Below are 16350 nucleotides of genomic sequence, written 5' to 3'. Positions count from 1 at the left end.
GCACAAATTAAAAGAAACACTGAAGCCTCTCAAAGTTAACGTTTGACATAGATTTAACCACTAAAACACCCAAATACACACGCTGACTCATTAGGGCTAATATTGAACCTGAAGGTGACTTCTTCCTTACAAATGAGTGAAGACAAGAACGAATAAAGCTAGATTTGAAAAAGAAGTCCAATTTCAAGAACAAGTTTCAAATGGATAAAAAAAATGTTATATTATCCTGTGTCAATCAGGCTCAGTCAGGCAGGCACATATAGATATGTAAGATAAGATCAAAAAAGGTGGGAGAAGTTAAAGATAACGTACCAAAAATATTTTAAGGTGACTGAAAACTATAAAATAATTTAGTGAAGGTTTTATACCTGTCCACAGAAGAGAAACTCATTATATGAAGAAAAAAAAAGTTTTTGCAGGGCTCTGAAACAAACAAAACCAAATACACCCGTGCCTGAATACTTTCAGAACTACCTTTAACAGCAATAACTTAAAGTAATATTTCTCTGTATGACCTGATGCATGCTCGATCACCCAGGTCCATGGACACTTGGATGTGCTGTGAAAGTCTTATGTTTTGTTTCAGTTCATTGAGGTTTGAAGGAATTCATTTATGCAGAGATTCTGTTGCATAATCCAGTTTGTGCCGAGCTTTAGCTCCCAGACAGATGTAGTCTCGTTTGAATACTTTGGTATACAGAGGAGTTCACGGTCGACTCAATGACTGGAAGACACCCAGTCCTGTGGCTGCAGAACAGGCCCAACTCATCAGCCCTCCATGCCTGTGCTGACAGTCAGTATGGGATGCTTGTGCTGATGTGCTGTGTTTGGTTTTCTCCAGACGTGGTGGATCATTGACAAACATCGCCATTTTGGTCTCATCTGTCCAAAGGACATTGTTCCAGAAGTGTTGTGGTTTGTCCAGATGCAACTTTGCAGACCGAAGCTATTCTGCATTGTTCTTTCCACAGAGAACAGCTTTCTCTCTGCAAACCTTCCAAATAAACCACACTTGTTCGGTTTTCTTCTAATTATACTGTCATGAACAAACATTTTGAGGCCTGCAGTTTTTCTGAGCATTGCAGTCTGACCTTGGGATGAATTTGCTGGGATGTCCAGTAACAGTTTAGATTCTTTTTATCATGAAAAAAAGCAAGAAACTACAAAACATTTAGCAGCTTTTCAGGTGGGAATATTTGATGGTTTTGTAGCATTAAACTCCAGCTATTAGTCAGTTTTGGCCTCCTCCAAAATGCATGATTAGCAAAAGGTCACCACCTATTATGACAGATGCCATCAGAAACAACACTGCATTATCCTTCTGTTATATCTGACCTTGTTTATCGCTGATGAACTAGATTATTATTTTGGTTTTAGTCATTACTGGTCTGTTATTGAGGTTTATCCTAATACAGGCTTTTAAAGATGCCCTCTGTTCCACGCATTGATAAAAAAAAAAAAAAAAAAAAGCTGAAAAACTGAGATTAATAATCTAATAATTAATAATAATCACATTCCGAGCAGGGGCTTTGACCTCCATGAAGGGTCCAGATTGGTATCAGAGTAGTGCAGATGGGTCGCTGTTCCACTGGAGATCAGCAGAGGGAAACGTAGCTCCCTTTCCTGCGCTCCTCCTCAGACAATAAAAACAAGGCGAAGCCCACACAGTCGGCAGCATCTCGGCTCCATTCAAAGCCGTCTGAAGGGGGGAAAAAAATCAGAAATATGGACACACGGCCGCCGGTCTGGGACTAGAGATGTAGCTGCAAGGATGCCAGCCAACTGCATCTCCCGTTTGCTCCTCTTCGTGTCGGTGTGCGCGGTTTGGGAGGCGCTGGCCAAATCTCTTCCAGATCAGGGAGCACTGGGTAAGCTCGCCATACGGGGGATGCAGCACAATGAGGAGATGGGAGTGGTTGCATTTTTACGGCTTTTGTCGACAATCAGTCGATCTGTGCAGCGATGCGCCCTGATTTTATGCCAACCTGAAAGATATTTACGGATAATTACAGGCGAGGCTTTTTGCCGTGCTTGCCCCGGGATAGCGTCGTCTTTTGGCGGTATAGATTCTTTAATATCTGCAAGCTGCTCTGACAGAGAGGCCACGCTGGTGGCCGTGAGCTGGTTATGCTCCCGTGCTGTGCAGATGTGAGAGATTCAGATGTGAGTGCAGGCCTGAGTCTGTTGTTCCTGTGCAGTGTCAGGCCCAACTAAGCCGGGCCTTCATGTGTGTCATTGTTGCTTTGCACAGTTAGTAACAGTGAGAGCAGGAGGGCCTGCGGTCTTGGAAATGTGTCAGTCCCTGAGCCAACATTTTAGATTTCTTCACTCCAAAATCAGTTTCCCTGCATGAGAAAAAAACCCCCGCTATTGTTCCGTTAAATAATGCTTCAGCAGAGGCCTTAAAATACCCCGTGTTTATATTATTGTGGTGCATGTTTAAGGACATTATGTAATTACTTTGCATTATGCATGCCTGAAGCTATTTTTGACATGCATGAATGGTCACAGGCACAGAGAGTGGAGGAACGTAACTGAGTATTTGAGTTACTTGCAGTGCTTTCCTGCTGTGACCTTCTCCGTTTACAGCCCCACACTGTAGAAGGAAATGCTCTTCTTTTTAATCATCGTCCTTATTTGTAGAGTCACGTATCAAAAGCAAGCTAATAATAAACTGGAACTACAGAAGATTGTGAAACCGTTCCTAAAATGCTTTTTAGTGGTCCTGTATCTTTTATTATGTAGATTTTATTGATAATTCTTCACTTTAGTTTTCATATTGTCACTTTTACTTTTAGCAAAAGGGTCTGAATGCTGCTTCCACCTCTCCTTTAAGAAATGTTTTGTCTCCTAGAGTCTAACTTTTTAACATAGATTTTGCACCTTTGCCTCGAGGGAGGAAATTGTTATTTAATTGATGCGTCAGGCTTGTTTCGGGAACAGCTCAGCAGTTCTCCAGACCTGCAAGCATTTGCACAATGCTACAAATCTATTCCTGCATTTAGAAATGTCACATTGCTGACACATTCAGGCCTAAGTTGTGCCACTTTATGTACTTACTGCTCGGTTACAGCCCTGGCAGGTGTTCTTTGGGTCAGCTGTGGCCCCACTGTCACGACACACCTGACATTGGGCCCTTGCACTGTGGACCTGTGACTGAGTTGGAGCAGCCAGATTCACCCTGAGCCAACATTGTTGGTCGAAGACAAATGTGGCCCATGAGAAAACTGCACATGTGGCTGAAAGCAAGGCCAAACATGTGTTAGTTTAAAAAAAAAAGCAAATGATGTTACACTGAATTTCTGTGAACATTTCACTCTTTTCTAACAGTTTGGTCATTTAATGGACAAAGCCCAAGTTGGTCGAGGCCAAACATTAGTAATAAATAAACTCCAGATGTGAAAAACAAACCATACATTGTTTGCTATGTGTGTTGGTGGGGATGCTGCTTGTTTTGGGAGGAAATAGATTAAATCAAATCAAGCTTACACCAAAGTGTAATCCATCTGCAGATTTTTCTTTGCATCCATATTGAGTCAGGTTTACTCCTTTATGCATATAAATTTAAAACATAAAGTCAGAGATAACAGAAACAGCGCAGGTATGATAAACACAATCGGAGCCATTAAATAGTCTCTCTGTAAAACACAAAAACAATGCCACTTTGACATTTCAGTGACTAAAGATCAGTTTATGGCAATTATATTAAAAGAAAAGTGCAAACTGTACAGGAAATTAGAGGCTTCCTGCCTCCGACTTTGAGAACCATTCGGTGAATTTAGGTTGGGTTCTGAGATGCATCCACTGAATCACTTTTGAAGGACACTGAGGGAGTGAAAAATTCCCACTGTGTCTCACTGTGACACTGTGACTCTCAGTGTTTGTGTCAGTGGAGCTGCTTCAAGCCTTCAAGTGCGGAGCCCAGATTGAGGAAATCCTCTCTACACGCACACACACAAAGGAGCCTTTATTGGACCATTTATGTTAATGGATGGCAGCATTTATGCATCCACAATGGATATGGACACACAAACACCCACACACAAACATACTGCTTATTATCTGAATGCAGCCATTAGCTGCTGTCTCTGGAAGAGTTGTGCATCGAGGGGTTTGTCGCTGGAGGCCTGCGCGGTTTTAGCTTGCAGTCCTTCAGGGACTGAAACACAACAAGCCAGCTTTTTGGAGTGTCAGCTTGTATCCATGGGAACATCCCCAGCATGACCCACATCTACGTCGTCCAAGAGACGAGATGAGAAAATGTTCCCGGGCTGAAAAGAATGATGAGGGGATGAGGGGCAGAAATAGCCACGCAACGGATTTATGACGGGTGTGGCTGTGATGACTACAAACATCATCGTCAAACTAACAACAACAATCATCCCCTGCTGGAAGTGATTAGTCTGCAGCAGCAGCACTGACAGCACATAAAACTCACCGGTCAATACATTTAAAACTCTGAATGCATTCTTCTTCAGTCACATCTGTTGACTCATAATATACATGCTGTGGGGTCAACATAAGTTACACCTCCTGGTGATGTTATAGTCGCTGATGCCCTAAAGGAGACCTATTTTGTGTTTCCTAATTTTCTGTCAGGGAGATATATTGTTACTACGGTGGATGCACAATAGATCATGCTGCAGACTGACCTAAACCTTCAGCTTTAAACTGTTTTTTCTTGTCTGGGATCTGTGTGATGTCAGTAAGAGGAGATACCTTAAAGCTGGTCATCTCAGGCACAGAAGCCCCACCCACCTAATGTTTAAACCTTCAGTTTACAAGGTTCAGCCAATCAGAAGAAAACTGGCTTAAAGTGGGAGGAGCTAAAATGCCTAGTAAAGGATAAATAAGAATTATTTCGATTTTTTTTCAACTCACTATGTGTTTATACACCACTCTGCTTTTATTTCTTACTTATTATTAGTGCTGTCAGCGTTAATCTCGTTAAAATGACATTAACGCCATAACCGCATTAACGCGGCAAATTTCCGTTAGCGAGTTAGCGTGGATCACCCCCGTGCATGGGGCTGCACGGAGCTAACGGGTTAATGAGCTAACCGCGCTAATGCTTTATTCACCCCAAATATCTATGTGCCAACATGAACTCCTGATGATTTGGCATCTTTTATGGTGCTGTTTGCTAAATGTAAGTCACTATAGACAAAAACATACTTTTAATGCACTGATCAGTGTTTAAATATTGGGCTGTTTTGCTTCTATAACCTTTTTTTTTTGGAAAAATGAAGTTAAAATGTTTATTTAACCCAATTTTGTCACTTGTACATATGTAATTTAATACTTACTTAATGGGAACATATTTGCGTATTTAAACATAAACTTTCTGAACACTTATGGCAAAAAATCATTAATTACTTTAATTTGAAGTTAATGTAATAATTAACTGAGGAAATTTAACATTACCATTTTTAAACTTAACTTTTCAGAAAACTTTTATTACAAAAACCATCTCTGTTAATGTAATTAAATCTAAAGCCTGATTACCTCCTCATATAAGGCAATTCTAATTATTATAGTAAATAAAATACACAGTGTATTTAATGTTTTTATTTCACCTGTTGGGGCATATGCTGTGTTTCATGGTAATTATGCGGCCTTGTCTCCATGTAGGTCATTTTGAATGACATTGTAACGCTGCTGCATAATTATGCCGTCCTTGTAGGACAGCTGAGGGTGACTTGATAAATTGAGCCATACTCAAGTGTAATTAGATCTTTAAAACTGCAGTTTAATGAGACGACACAAGAGTGGTAAATTGGAAAGCTTCACTTTTAATATGACAGAAATGTTACAGACAAATTGTCTTTTATTCTGTTCAATAATTGACAAAATATTAGCCTTGTTTGTTCAAAACACTCATCAGTTAGCTACTGGCTAATTACTGGACCTCTCTCCCGCTTTTTCTTCTTCCAGAGGTGCAAATAAGAGTCCAGGTGTTCGACAACAGCGACCTGTCCCCGTTGGCAGACGCTCAGGTGGAAGTACACGGTAACCAGACCCTGTTGGCGTCCAGCCGTGCTGGCAAAGATGGCGTGGTGAGAGTCAACTTCCTGTACCGCGCAGGAACATGGGTCATTATTACAGCCTCCAAACAAGACTACGTCACCAACTCTGTGCCCTGGCACTCCAGCCGCATCCCGCGTAAGTCCAGAGCATTTTATGCCGTGTTTGCTTTTTTTTTTACTTGGCGAGTACCGTAACGGTAAAGCCTTTATAATGTCGAGTATAGAAACATTAGATGCTATGTCCATCTTTTATATACATCCAGTAGATAATAAAACCTATGTGGAAGCTGTAGAAGGAGTCGACAGATTGAAGTTTAAAGTATTTTTTACCTGTTGACCTACCTCATCCATTTTAAGATTACTCCAAAGGGTGCGCTTGGCTTCGATACTGCTGTGATTAAAATGGAAGCAGCATTTCTGTTCCATAAAGCCTGGTAGAGCCACAGCTGAGATTTTTTTAGAACAGTATCAGTAAGTCAGCGTTCACCGCTTTACTCTCTTGTTTTTAATTGTGGGAATAAAAAATGTCTTTTTTGTTTTGTTGCTGGAGTTTTGAAATCTCAGTCGGGCCTGTCGATGAGGACGAGGAGACTGGATTTAAAAACTGCGTCATGTGTAATTCACCCACAGAATCCATCTTTTTCCCCTTTAGCCTTAAGGTTATGGAGCTGCTTTTGCCTGGATGATGGTTATTTTTATTATTGTGAGTCTTAAAACAAACTCTGTCTCAGCAGTGTTCCTGCACCTGTGAAATGTGCTGATTTCATTTTCTTCTTCTTGTAGTGTATGCAGCAGTCAGCCTGTACCTGCTCGTTCAGAGGCCGGGAACTCTTATTCTGTATGATGACGTCCTGCAGGTGCTCTCCGGGTCTCCAGGTAAAAACAGCCTCTAAAAAAAAAAAAAAATAAATAAAAAAAAAAATAAATAAAAAAAAAAATAAATAAATAAAAAAAAATAATAAAAAAAATAAAAAAACAGCCTCTAAAAAATTTAATATAATATAGACTCATTAGAAAACGATAGTTCTGTAGTGTTGATTTGGAGTGTTCAGTTTGGCCATTCGTGAGTTTTTATTTTTATGTTACAGTCACACGAGGGAAAACGGAGGTTCAATACCAAAATGGTTGCAAATCATCGCAATCTTGTTGCCTTTTAAATGGTTGTTTTGAATTGGCTCTGCACCCACTTCCAGTTAGTAGTCTTGAAAGCAATTTTGGTGTGTCAAATTAGCAATAAAATGGCAATAAGAAGAGACAGCCTGATATCAATTTGCATTTGAATGGAGGCAAGTTGCTAATTACATGCAATCTGTTTGTTACATTTTGGTGATTAACTGCAACAAAATGTCGGAAATTGCAAATCTGTTGCACAGAAGTTCACACTGGCTTATGTTCACAGTCCAGCCTGAAACTCATAGATCTGAAACAGAAATGTAGAAATTAATTCACAGACAGTGATGCAGTTGCTTCAGGGGTGATTTAACTGCACAGTCACAATGGTACACCTGTGTAGGAAAACAACCAGAATACAACCAGCTGGCAACCAGATGAACCAGATATTACTCACAGATGAATTGCACTCATCATCACAGGTCGACTCAGATTGATTGCAATGTTTTGGCGAACTGTTTGTTTATAAATTACACAGCAAATATCTGCAAACCTTTGAGATAAGAGTAAATGTAGTCAGTCTGAGTCTGGAGAAAGGTTGCCTCCCATCGGGTAACCCGTGCAAGTGCATTCACAGGCAATCGAAAGTGGACATTCAGAGGTTGAGGGCGTTGCACATTCAACTTCTGGGGGAACATTTGGTCATCACAACAACTGTAATCAGTTACTGAGTATGAAACAGTTCAGTGGTTCCTGTTTTTACCCTCCTGTGACTGAGCCATTACACAACAACAGAACTCTGAGACTGTACTGTATTCCCTCCACACCCTGTATAAATGAAATCCCTGGATCCCAACAGGTATTTCGATCAGGTTTGTTTTCTTTTTCCTAATTTTACTTACTTCAGTGCGAAGTAATCCATATTTGTGAACATGTAGCCAGTTTTTCTCGTCTATGGTTAAACAGTTACCGCATCCAGAGTTGGATCCACTCCAAAAATGAACCACTTCTGAGTCAGAGCGGTCTCCACCTTTCAAGAAATTTAGTGGCAAATCCTCCGTAATCCTTCTAATAATTAGATAAACAAACAAACAGATAATGAAGGATTCACACCCCTCTCCACAACCTTAAGCCTAGAAGAGCTGTGCATTATTATTACAAATATAGCTCAGTCACAGCCGCCTCCGTACAGCTGTAATGCACTCAAACCAATATCGTTACACCTTTTCAGAAACAAACACGGTGGTTGTAGGCGTGACAGACTGTGAGGACGGGGATTGTTTCTTTTTCAGGGGCTCGTAACCAGCCGCTGGTGCAGCTCCAGAGGAAGTCCATTCAGCTGCCGTCCAGCTCCAACTACACAGCACTCACTGCTGTGCTGACCACAGCCAGGAGCCAGTATGAAATCGGGGGATTCCCCTTCCTGCTGGGCCAAGAGACCAACAGCTCAGGTCAGTGTCAGTCTGTCAAACTGGTGTCACAGTGTGGGCAAAGTTTCTGTGCCTTTCTGGATCGTCTGAGAAGGTTTCACTGGACACATCTACGTCTTTCCAATAAAATCTTAATGCCGCAGTTTGCATGGATATTGTAGTGTGCTTTAGAAATAGTTCTCCCAGATCTGAGTATAAGCTTGATGTAAATAATTTGCTGCTATTTTGCTAATTTATTGTCATTTATAGCCACTCGTATACCACAAATTTGATGGTTCCAACTTGTCTGGTAGCAAAATGAAGATCAGGGTTATTATTCTGTTCATTTTTAGCTGTTTGTATTTGTGCCTTACCACCAATGCAGGTGCAGAAACTGGGTGGATGGACTTGACGGCACTGGCAGTGGTCAGCATTCAGCTTTTTGATAAAGACGGCAGCGTGATCCGTGTTTCAGATCCGATCCACATCTCTGTGCCGCTGCCGTCAGACACCCGAAACAGGATGGCCACGAGTGTGCCCGCTTGGCTGTATCAGCCAAAGACGGGTAAGCTCTGTGCTAAAACTTACAAATAGTCTTTTATTAATGTAAATTATGTATGTATGACTGTACTTAGAGGCTGCTGATTTTTTTTCTTCCAGGGCTGTGGGTTCGGAACGGGACGGGCTACATCAAAAAGGACGGGACGCAGTTTGTCTGGAACGTCGTGGTTCCTCAGATGGGATACTGGTTGGCTGCCTTTCCGACATCTTCAGGTATTGAAATTGAAACAGCTGTTATTGGTAAAATGTTAACTGGTGACTCTTCATGTGCCTTTATACTGCTGTGGAAACACAGATGACAAGAAGCTGGAGAAGCCTTTACTATAAGATTCACTTTATCGTCCCTGAGGAACTCAATAATAAATCAATAAACAAGGTGATTTAAAAAAATCCTAGCTTCCTTAAACTTGCATCCGTTTTTAATGGCCACCAGGGGGTGACTCCTCTGGCTGAAACAGACACCAAGATGGTGACAGCAAAACCAAAGGGTGACGTCATGTAGCTATTATCAGCTGAACCAAGTTCCTGGTTATTTCATGATCAATGTAAATCAAATTCTTTCCTCCTCACTCACTTTACAAGCAAACTAGCAGTTGTTGGGACAGTATAATAGGGAGCTGACATGCTATGAATGAATCTGAGTTAACTTTTGCAATGATGTCTTGCAGGTTTAGGTTTGTCTCATCCAGGCTTGAGGGATATCACCACCTACCACACTCTGTTCCTGCTGTCCATCCTGGGATCACTGGCCTTGCTGGTGCTCATCCTGCTCTGCGTGCTGCTCTACTACTGCAGGTGTGGGGAGCATAGGTCCAGGTCCCACTTTTAGGTTTCTTTTTGTACCAAAAATGTGGGTTTACTTTAGTCCTGCAAACCCTACTTTTTCTACTCTTCGCTCTGTATGATATTAGTAGAGAAGAGATCTATATATCACAATGTTCGGACCACACCCACCTGCTGTTTATGAGGGGCGACCAATCATAAGGAAAATAGCTTACCAGAGGACGGGCTTGTTTTACACATTTAAAACAGCTTGTTTTAAATGTGGGCTTATTTAAGGTTCGAAGAAAGCTTATTTTGAGCAGAGAATTATGCAAAGATACTCTAGTAGACATGTTTCCTTTTTTTACTATAAAATAACATTAAAGACATTAATTACATTTAATTAAAGATTAAATAACATTAATTAAAGGTTTCTTGTGTACACTTTTAACAAATTCAGGGATCTATTATTTACTGCAGCACACAAATAATCCACCAGAGGGCAAAAAACATGCGCTAGATACTGTACCACAGTTTTTTTTTCCAGTAATGTACTGATCATGCCTATGATGAAGGTCTTAAAAAGTGGCTTTACTGGGTTAAGTTCCTGCTTTATTAGACACTTCTTGAAATCCCACCCCTTTTTTTAGGAGATATTTTGCTTCTTTCTGACTTTCAGTTTTTGTTTATCTTTCAGACGGAAGTGTCTGAAACCACGTCGACAGCAAGGCAAACCTCACACGTCCAATCTAAACGGCGCTAAGAGAGACCAGGGCACATCCACGTCACGGCTAAATCTGATCTGTGGAGGCCATGTTGAATCAGGCCCCTCCAATGACAAATCTGACTTGTCGCCATCGCGAGACTACCAGAGTTCAAGGGAGGATTTAACTAAGCATGTTCCAGCCCACATGCTGCGACACGCAAAGGGTAAAAATGCGTCAGGTTCCCAACGGGGTGAAAGCTTCCCTATGAAGGTTACACGTGCCACAGAGACCAACAACTTGGACAGCCCTTTGTTGCATGACGACTACAACCGGAACTACAGCCCCAAAGATAACAAGGAGTCCGACTATCACAGACACCACAACGCCAACGACAATCGAGGATACTCCTCCGATCCCCCGTCCCCACCTCGCTTCCAAGGTTACGTCCCAAGCCAGTCCGACAAGCCTCCGGATTATTCCGCAGCAGCAGCAGACAGCCTTGCCCGACCTACTTCCCTCAACACCCAACCAGGTCAGATCATCTTCTGCAGCTCCATTGACCAGATGAAGGAGAACATGTACCGCAGCATGGTGCCAACCCTGGTTATCCCCGCCCACTACATGCGGCTGCCATCTGAGTTTTCTGGCAAAGATGGCAAGGACCAGAAGGATCAAGACAAAGATGGCACACAGATGGGAGGAGGCCAGCAGCACCATCACCACCACTCCCAGAAGCAAGGCCAGCAGCAGCAACAGCAACAGCAAGGAGGATCTCAAGGCGACGACTCTGAGGAACCGAGCTGGGCATCTGACTCGTCCGGGGGGCCTGTGACCATCCCAGTGCTATTCAACGATTCCACCATGGCTCAAATGAACGGGGAACTGCAGGCTCTGACGGAGAAGAAGCTCCTGGAACTTGGAGTTAAACAACACCCCAGGGCGTGGTTCATCTCTCTCGATGGTCGAGCTAACGCTCACGTGCGCCACTCCTACATAGATGTTGGGAATGACCTCAGTGGCGGTGGTGGATTTGGAGGTGGCTCCAGCAGCACTCCGCGGGATGTCAACCTGGAACCACCTCTGGAGGCCCAAGAGCGAAAATCAGCTGGAAATAGAAAGGGAAAAGATGAGCGCTGGGGAACGGGAGGACGGAAGGGCCACGGTGTTAGCAGCAGCGGCGGGAAGAGTTACTCCAAGCTGGCCTACCCTGACCACAGCGAGCCCAGCAGCAGTGAGGGACGTCCCGTCTCTCCCGAGGAGAACTCCCTAACCCCTCTTTTGGATGAAGGCCCGTCCTCCCGAGGATCCACCATTCCTAGAAGAGGACGCAGCCGCGTGAACAGCAGCCGCAGCAGCAACAGCGAGAACCGCCGCGACTCCATGACCAGTCCAGAGGATGATTCCGAGGACAAAGATGAGAACAAGAAGAGCCCCTGGCAGAAGATCGAAGACAGGCCTCTGATGGTCTTCCACCCCAGGAAGTGAGCTTTTTGAATGAACACTGGAACTATAACAGCCTTGTGAGAGGGGAGTCTTTGACATCACCGAGAGGGAGGTCACAATAAGCACAGCCACTGCTTCACCAATCCATATCCAGGTTGTTGTTTGACCTTTGTGTTTGCCAGTTACTCTCGTAGCCTCACTGTCAGTTAATCCCTCTGGTTTCCACTGAGTTGTAGATTGAAATCTGTCCAGTTTATTGTGAACCCCGTCTCCTATCACCTGTCACTGAACCATGGTCTGAGCCATTGCACATACCGACTGTGGAAATAGCCATTTTATAGAGCAAAATATAAGAATAGAGCACTTGCTAATAATTTGATAACTTATTGATTGATACTTACAGAGTATTTGGAAGTGGATGGCATTTTTTATGGAACTGATGGGAATTTTTGGCAAATTAGGTTTTTTCCCTGGACTAATTCTATCCAAATGCTCACAAGATGTGAGCTTCTTTTTTCTTCTCTACTCTGAAACAGCTTCCCTGTCTGAAGAAGTTGTGTAAGTTTGTCCTTGAGCCCTTGTGAACAGATTACAGAAATATTATAAAGTCCAGCGTGCGACTTGCATTTTGCTCCTTCAGGGATGTTCTTGATTTCCTCTTCCTCCTGTACTGTGTTCATGTGTTGTAATTACTTACTCAAATAGTAATGATTTGAACTGTTCAGTGTCATCTCCATCTTCTCTGTAATATTACAGTGATCTACTGTACAATTTTGCCAAAAGTACGCATTTCTGCCTTTCTTCTCTTGGTGAGAGTTTTGGCCAGCAGAGACTTTGTTGCATTTGGGTCATTCCAGTAAAAATCAATCAGTGCCTCCCACCTGACCCCGTTTGAATCAGCAGATTTTTTTCTACAACAACTTTAGCATCTGTAATAAAGAAATGTAAGGTTTCACCTTAATACTGTGGATATTTTCAGAGTTATAAGCCCTCAAAATACCTAGGAGTGGTTTAAAATTCAGCTCTTTTTAATTCACATTAAAGCTCTGTTAAAAACTTTATTTCACACCCACTCTGTCACAACCCAAAGGGTCTCAGGACGAGTGGATGCTCTGAGTACAAGCCAACATATGAGAACACTTGAGCTAAACAAAAGTAATGGCCAAAGAAAATCTGGAGACCCTCGAGGATTTTGAAAAACGTCTTTAGAACCTAAAATTGTTGGATAAATGTGATTTATCCAAATGATTAAACACAGTATGTGAGCACCAATGTCATTTCTTGTTTCTACAACTGTGCGCTACAATCATGTGTGTTGAAAGATCACTGTATAGGAATCACAGCTGGGAGATGAGCCTGATATAAAGATGTAGATCAAAACGGAACCTTTCATATGCTATAGCTTACTATCCCACCCACTGGGTGATATAATCCTTTAAAGTTTACTCAATTTTTTGGGAGTTTTCTCTGGTGAATTATTAGAGTTGTTTCTGTAAAATCTGTGTTCATCAAAAGCAACATTATGGATTTTAGATTGTGACGCTTGGAGATGGTGTAACATTGATTTGGTCACAGTTTCTAACATTGTAAATGTATTTTTTCACATTTATGATGTTAAAAACTCAAGTAAAACCCTGTGTACTTTGAGGGCCTATAACTTGGACAGTATTTATAGAATGAAGGTAAAAATTTGCATGGCCTCGTTAAATTTGAGGGGAAAAAAGCCGTGGAAGCTTCCGAGGGGGTCAGGTGGGAATTTTTTTTTTTCAGATTTGGCTGATTTTATATGGCATGACCCATTTATCTTGTGTAAATATATGCCCAGATATTTGAAAGACCATTTGGTATAGAAAGGTTGCATGCATATGAATGTATGAAATAAACAGAAGGCACCAAAAGCCCTCCCCTACAAGTTCCTGCTGTGTAGACAACCCCTAAACGCCAAGAAACAAACGTAGGTCCAAACCGCTTTTACTTGAAGACTTACTACTTCTGAAATATCCTACTGAGATCAGCGGGGGTTGCCTGTAGACAGAGCCTGAACCACTTCTCTCCTGTAAGTGCCTTCTTTCACATAGGATCGAGTGATAGGCATGCCGGTCCCTTTTTAAAATGCAGTCGGCGGTCACCTAAACTCACTGTCGAGATCGGCAGGCACTGATAAGCACACTGCATTGCGGTAACAACAACACGCGTCACTCTGGGGAGCATGCCTGCCAAAACAGACAACTTTTCTTGCGGCTATTCCATCCTTGGATATCTTAATTTCTTGTATCTATCCTCTTTTTTCACCAAACCTGTAAATGGTATGATCTATATGAGATTTTATGTGTATACAATGTGCATGTTAAATGTAGAATAGGGTGTTTTTAATGATTTTTTTTAACTATTATTATTGATAACAAGGATGTTTGGCACAAAATGATGCATTGGACTGTGTTGCCAAATGAACTTCATGAAGATACACTGACTTTTCCCTTAATCCAGTTCTAACGAAATTCACTTCCGGTCGTAAATGTTTACAAAGATAACATACTGACCAACACGCTCCTGCTGTTACTAGCATCACCACTGCCTATTCAACAACTGTGAACTCAGAGAGGCTGACGGCTGTTTTGTTGGTGGTTTTTGCAGAGTAATGGGTTGCTTATGAAGGGAAAACAGCTGTATAAAAGTCATGCTGACATGTTGGTCCTTTGTACCATTCGCTTGCTGTTCATAAGCCTGTGTCAGTAGCCTACGGAACAAGCTGAAAATGTGATGTAACTCACAGTCTGAAGAATAGCACAACCACGAATTGAATCCTGCTGAAATGTTGCGTCCACTGCTGTAAGTGTACTTTTATTTTTTTGAACCAGATATGGAAAGTATTGAGTTGTGCAATCGTGGCTTTTCTTGCTTTATGTTTTGCGTATGGAGTGTTTTCTCAGATTTGGTGAATGATTTGACACCGAATCCCTGAGAGGAAACTTCAAATCTGGCAACCTACCGTGCTGGATGTTTTTGATAGTACTTAAGAGCGTCAAGAGGACTGAGCTGTAGGCCTTCATCCTGTGCAGTAAATCATCGGCTTCATTCACCTGGTCAGTTGTTTGTAAACTGTAAATTGATTCAACTTTCTGTACATGAGACAAAATAGAAATAAATTTGTTCCCACGGTCTGTCTGTGTTTGGGATTTTATTTTGAAAACCACATCAAAACTAGCCTCTAATTAGGTCAAAAGTCCATGAAGAAAAGCAGCAAACTCAAGCTGTTGGAAAAGTGAATGTAGCAGAACAAACAGAGATGGCAAATAGATGTTCTACCAAAGGATACTGAGGGCAATCAAGGGAAGAGGAAACAGCTGGAGGAAAAGAAACAGCTGAAATTAATCAAGATCAAAGATACAATTAAAGTAAATCTAAATACAAGACACAAAACACAACTCACTGCCAAACTAAATCAGGAAGCAGGTAAAAAACCTGACAAGAAGATCAAGAATAAAGTAAACCTTAGGTATCAAATATTTAGAAAACCAAGTGTTTTTAAATAAACAAAATAAAATTGATTAATTATGAAATTAAATAAACACTTTTCACATCAATTTAAAACAAACAAACAAAATAAAGCAAAATACACAACAATAATGTTTTAAATCTTCTAATCACCTAGGAGTGGGAAGTATGCACATTTATCCCACCCCTTCTTCATAAATCCGGAAGTATTGTTTCAGCTTCCTTATTGATAGAAACTTCAGAAACAACAACATACATATTTGTAATTGCACATAATTTGTGCACTGTTTGAAATGCAAAAAAAAAAAAAAAATCATACATACCTTTTATAATTCCACAATTTTATTTCCGCACTTCAAAGGCAAATACCTCCAATTTAGGAATGTTGACTGCAAAATCCGAGTAGAAAAGGAATATAAAAACTAAATAAACAGAGATATTGTTTGAAACTCAAGCATCATAATCTTTTTATTATACCTAATAATGACCATATACTTTAAGCAAACCTTTCCATAGTTTTTCTCCACACACACAAACACGAAAACCTTTTCTAGTAGTATGCGAATCAACAGGTTTGACGTTGCCCACCGCTTTGAGTTATAACGTCCTTCTCTTACAGAAAACATGCTTTCAGTAGTTTGTGATGTTTGAATTCTCACCACATCTGTGCCAGTGTCGTATGTTTTTGTAAATTAAGACAAATAATACAATAAATAAAAAGTTAATTTAATATTTTATCTTAATTATATTTTATTTTGTTGTTGTTGATGTTGTTTTATTTTCCTAACCCTGGAACGCTGCAGTGTACTGGCCCTTTAAGACGCTAGCCTGTAGAGT

General features: G+C 41.3%; 1 protein-coding gene across 1 annotated transcript; it reads left to right on the top strand.

Annotated features, from left to right (window-relative positions):
- The first annotated feature begins 303 nt into the window (after positions 1-303).
- On the top strand, positions 304-15179 carry LOC116321255 (protein FAM171A2). The gene is made up of 8 exons (XM_031741052.2): positions 304-1868; positions 5935-6162; positions 6810-6902; positions 8429-8587; positions 8931-9110; positions 9206-9319; positions 9775-9901; positions 10566-15179. Exons 1-8 carry the CDS (start codon positions 1772-1774, stop codon positions 12058-12060), a joined length of 2493 nt encoding a protein of 830 aa, XP_031596912.1. The 5' UTR covers positions 304-1771; the 3' UTR covers positions 12061-15179.
- Positions 15180-16350: the final 1171 nt, after the last annotated feature.

The sequence above is a fragment of the Oreochromis aureus genome, linkage group 8 (assembly GCF_013358895.1).
Source record: "Oreochromis aureus strain Israel breed Guangdong linkage group 8, ZZ_aureus, whole genome shotgun sequence".
Lineage (NCBI taxonomy): Eukaryota > Metazoa > Chordata > Actinopteri > Cichliformes > Cichlidae > Oreochromis > Oreochromis aureus.
The sequence above is the reverse complement of the archived record's forward strand: the minus strand, read 5'-3'. Positions and strand labels throughout refer to the sequence as shown.

Excerpts from the sequence above, each read along its gene's own strand:
- LOC116321255 (XM_031741052.2), top strand. The coding sequence starts at position 1,772 with ATGCCAGCCAACTGCATCTCCCGTTTGCTCCTCTTCGTGTCGGTGTGC. Across the intron at positions 6,903-8,428 it reads GGTGCTCTCCGGGTCTCCAG|GGGCTCGTAACCAGCCGCTG; the intron begins GTAAAAACAGCC and ends TTTCTTTTTCAG. Across the intron at positions 9,320-9,774 it reads TGCCTTTCCGACATCTTCAG|GTTTAGGTTTGTCTCATCCA; the intron begins GTATTGAAATTG and ends GATGTCTTGCAG.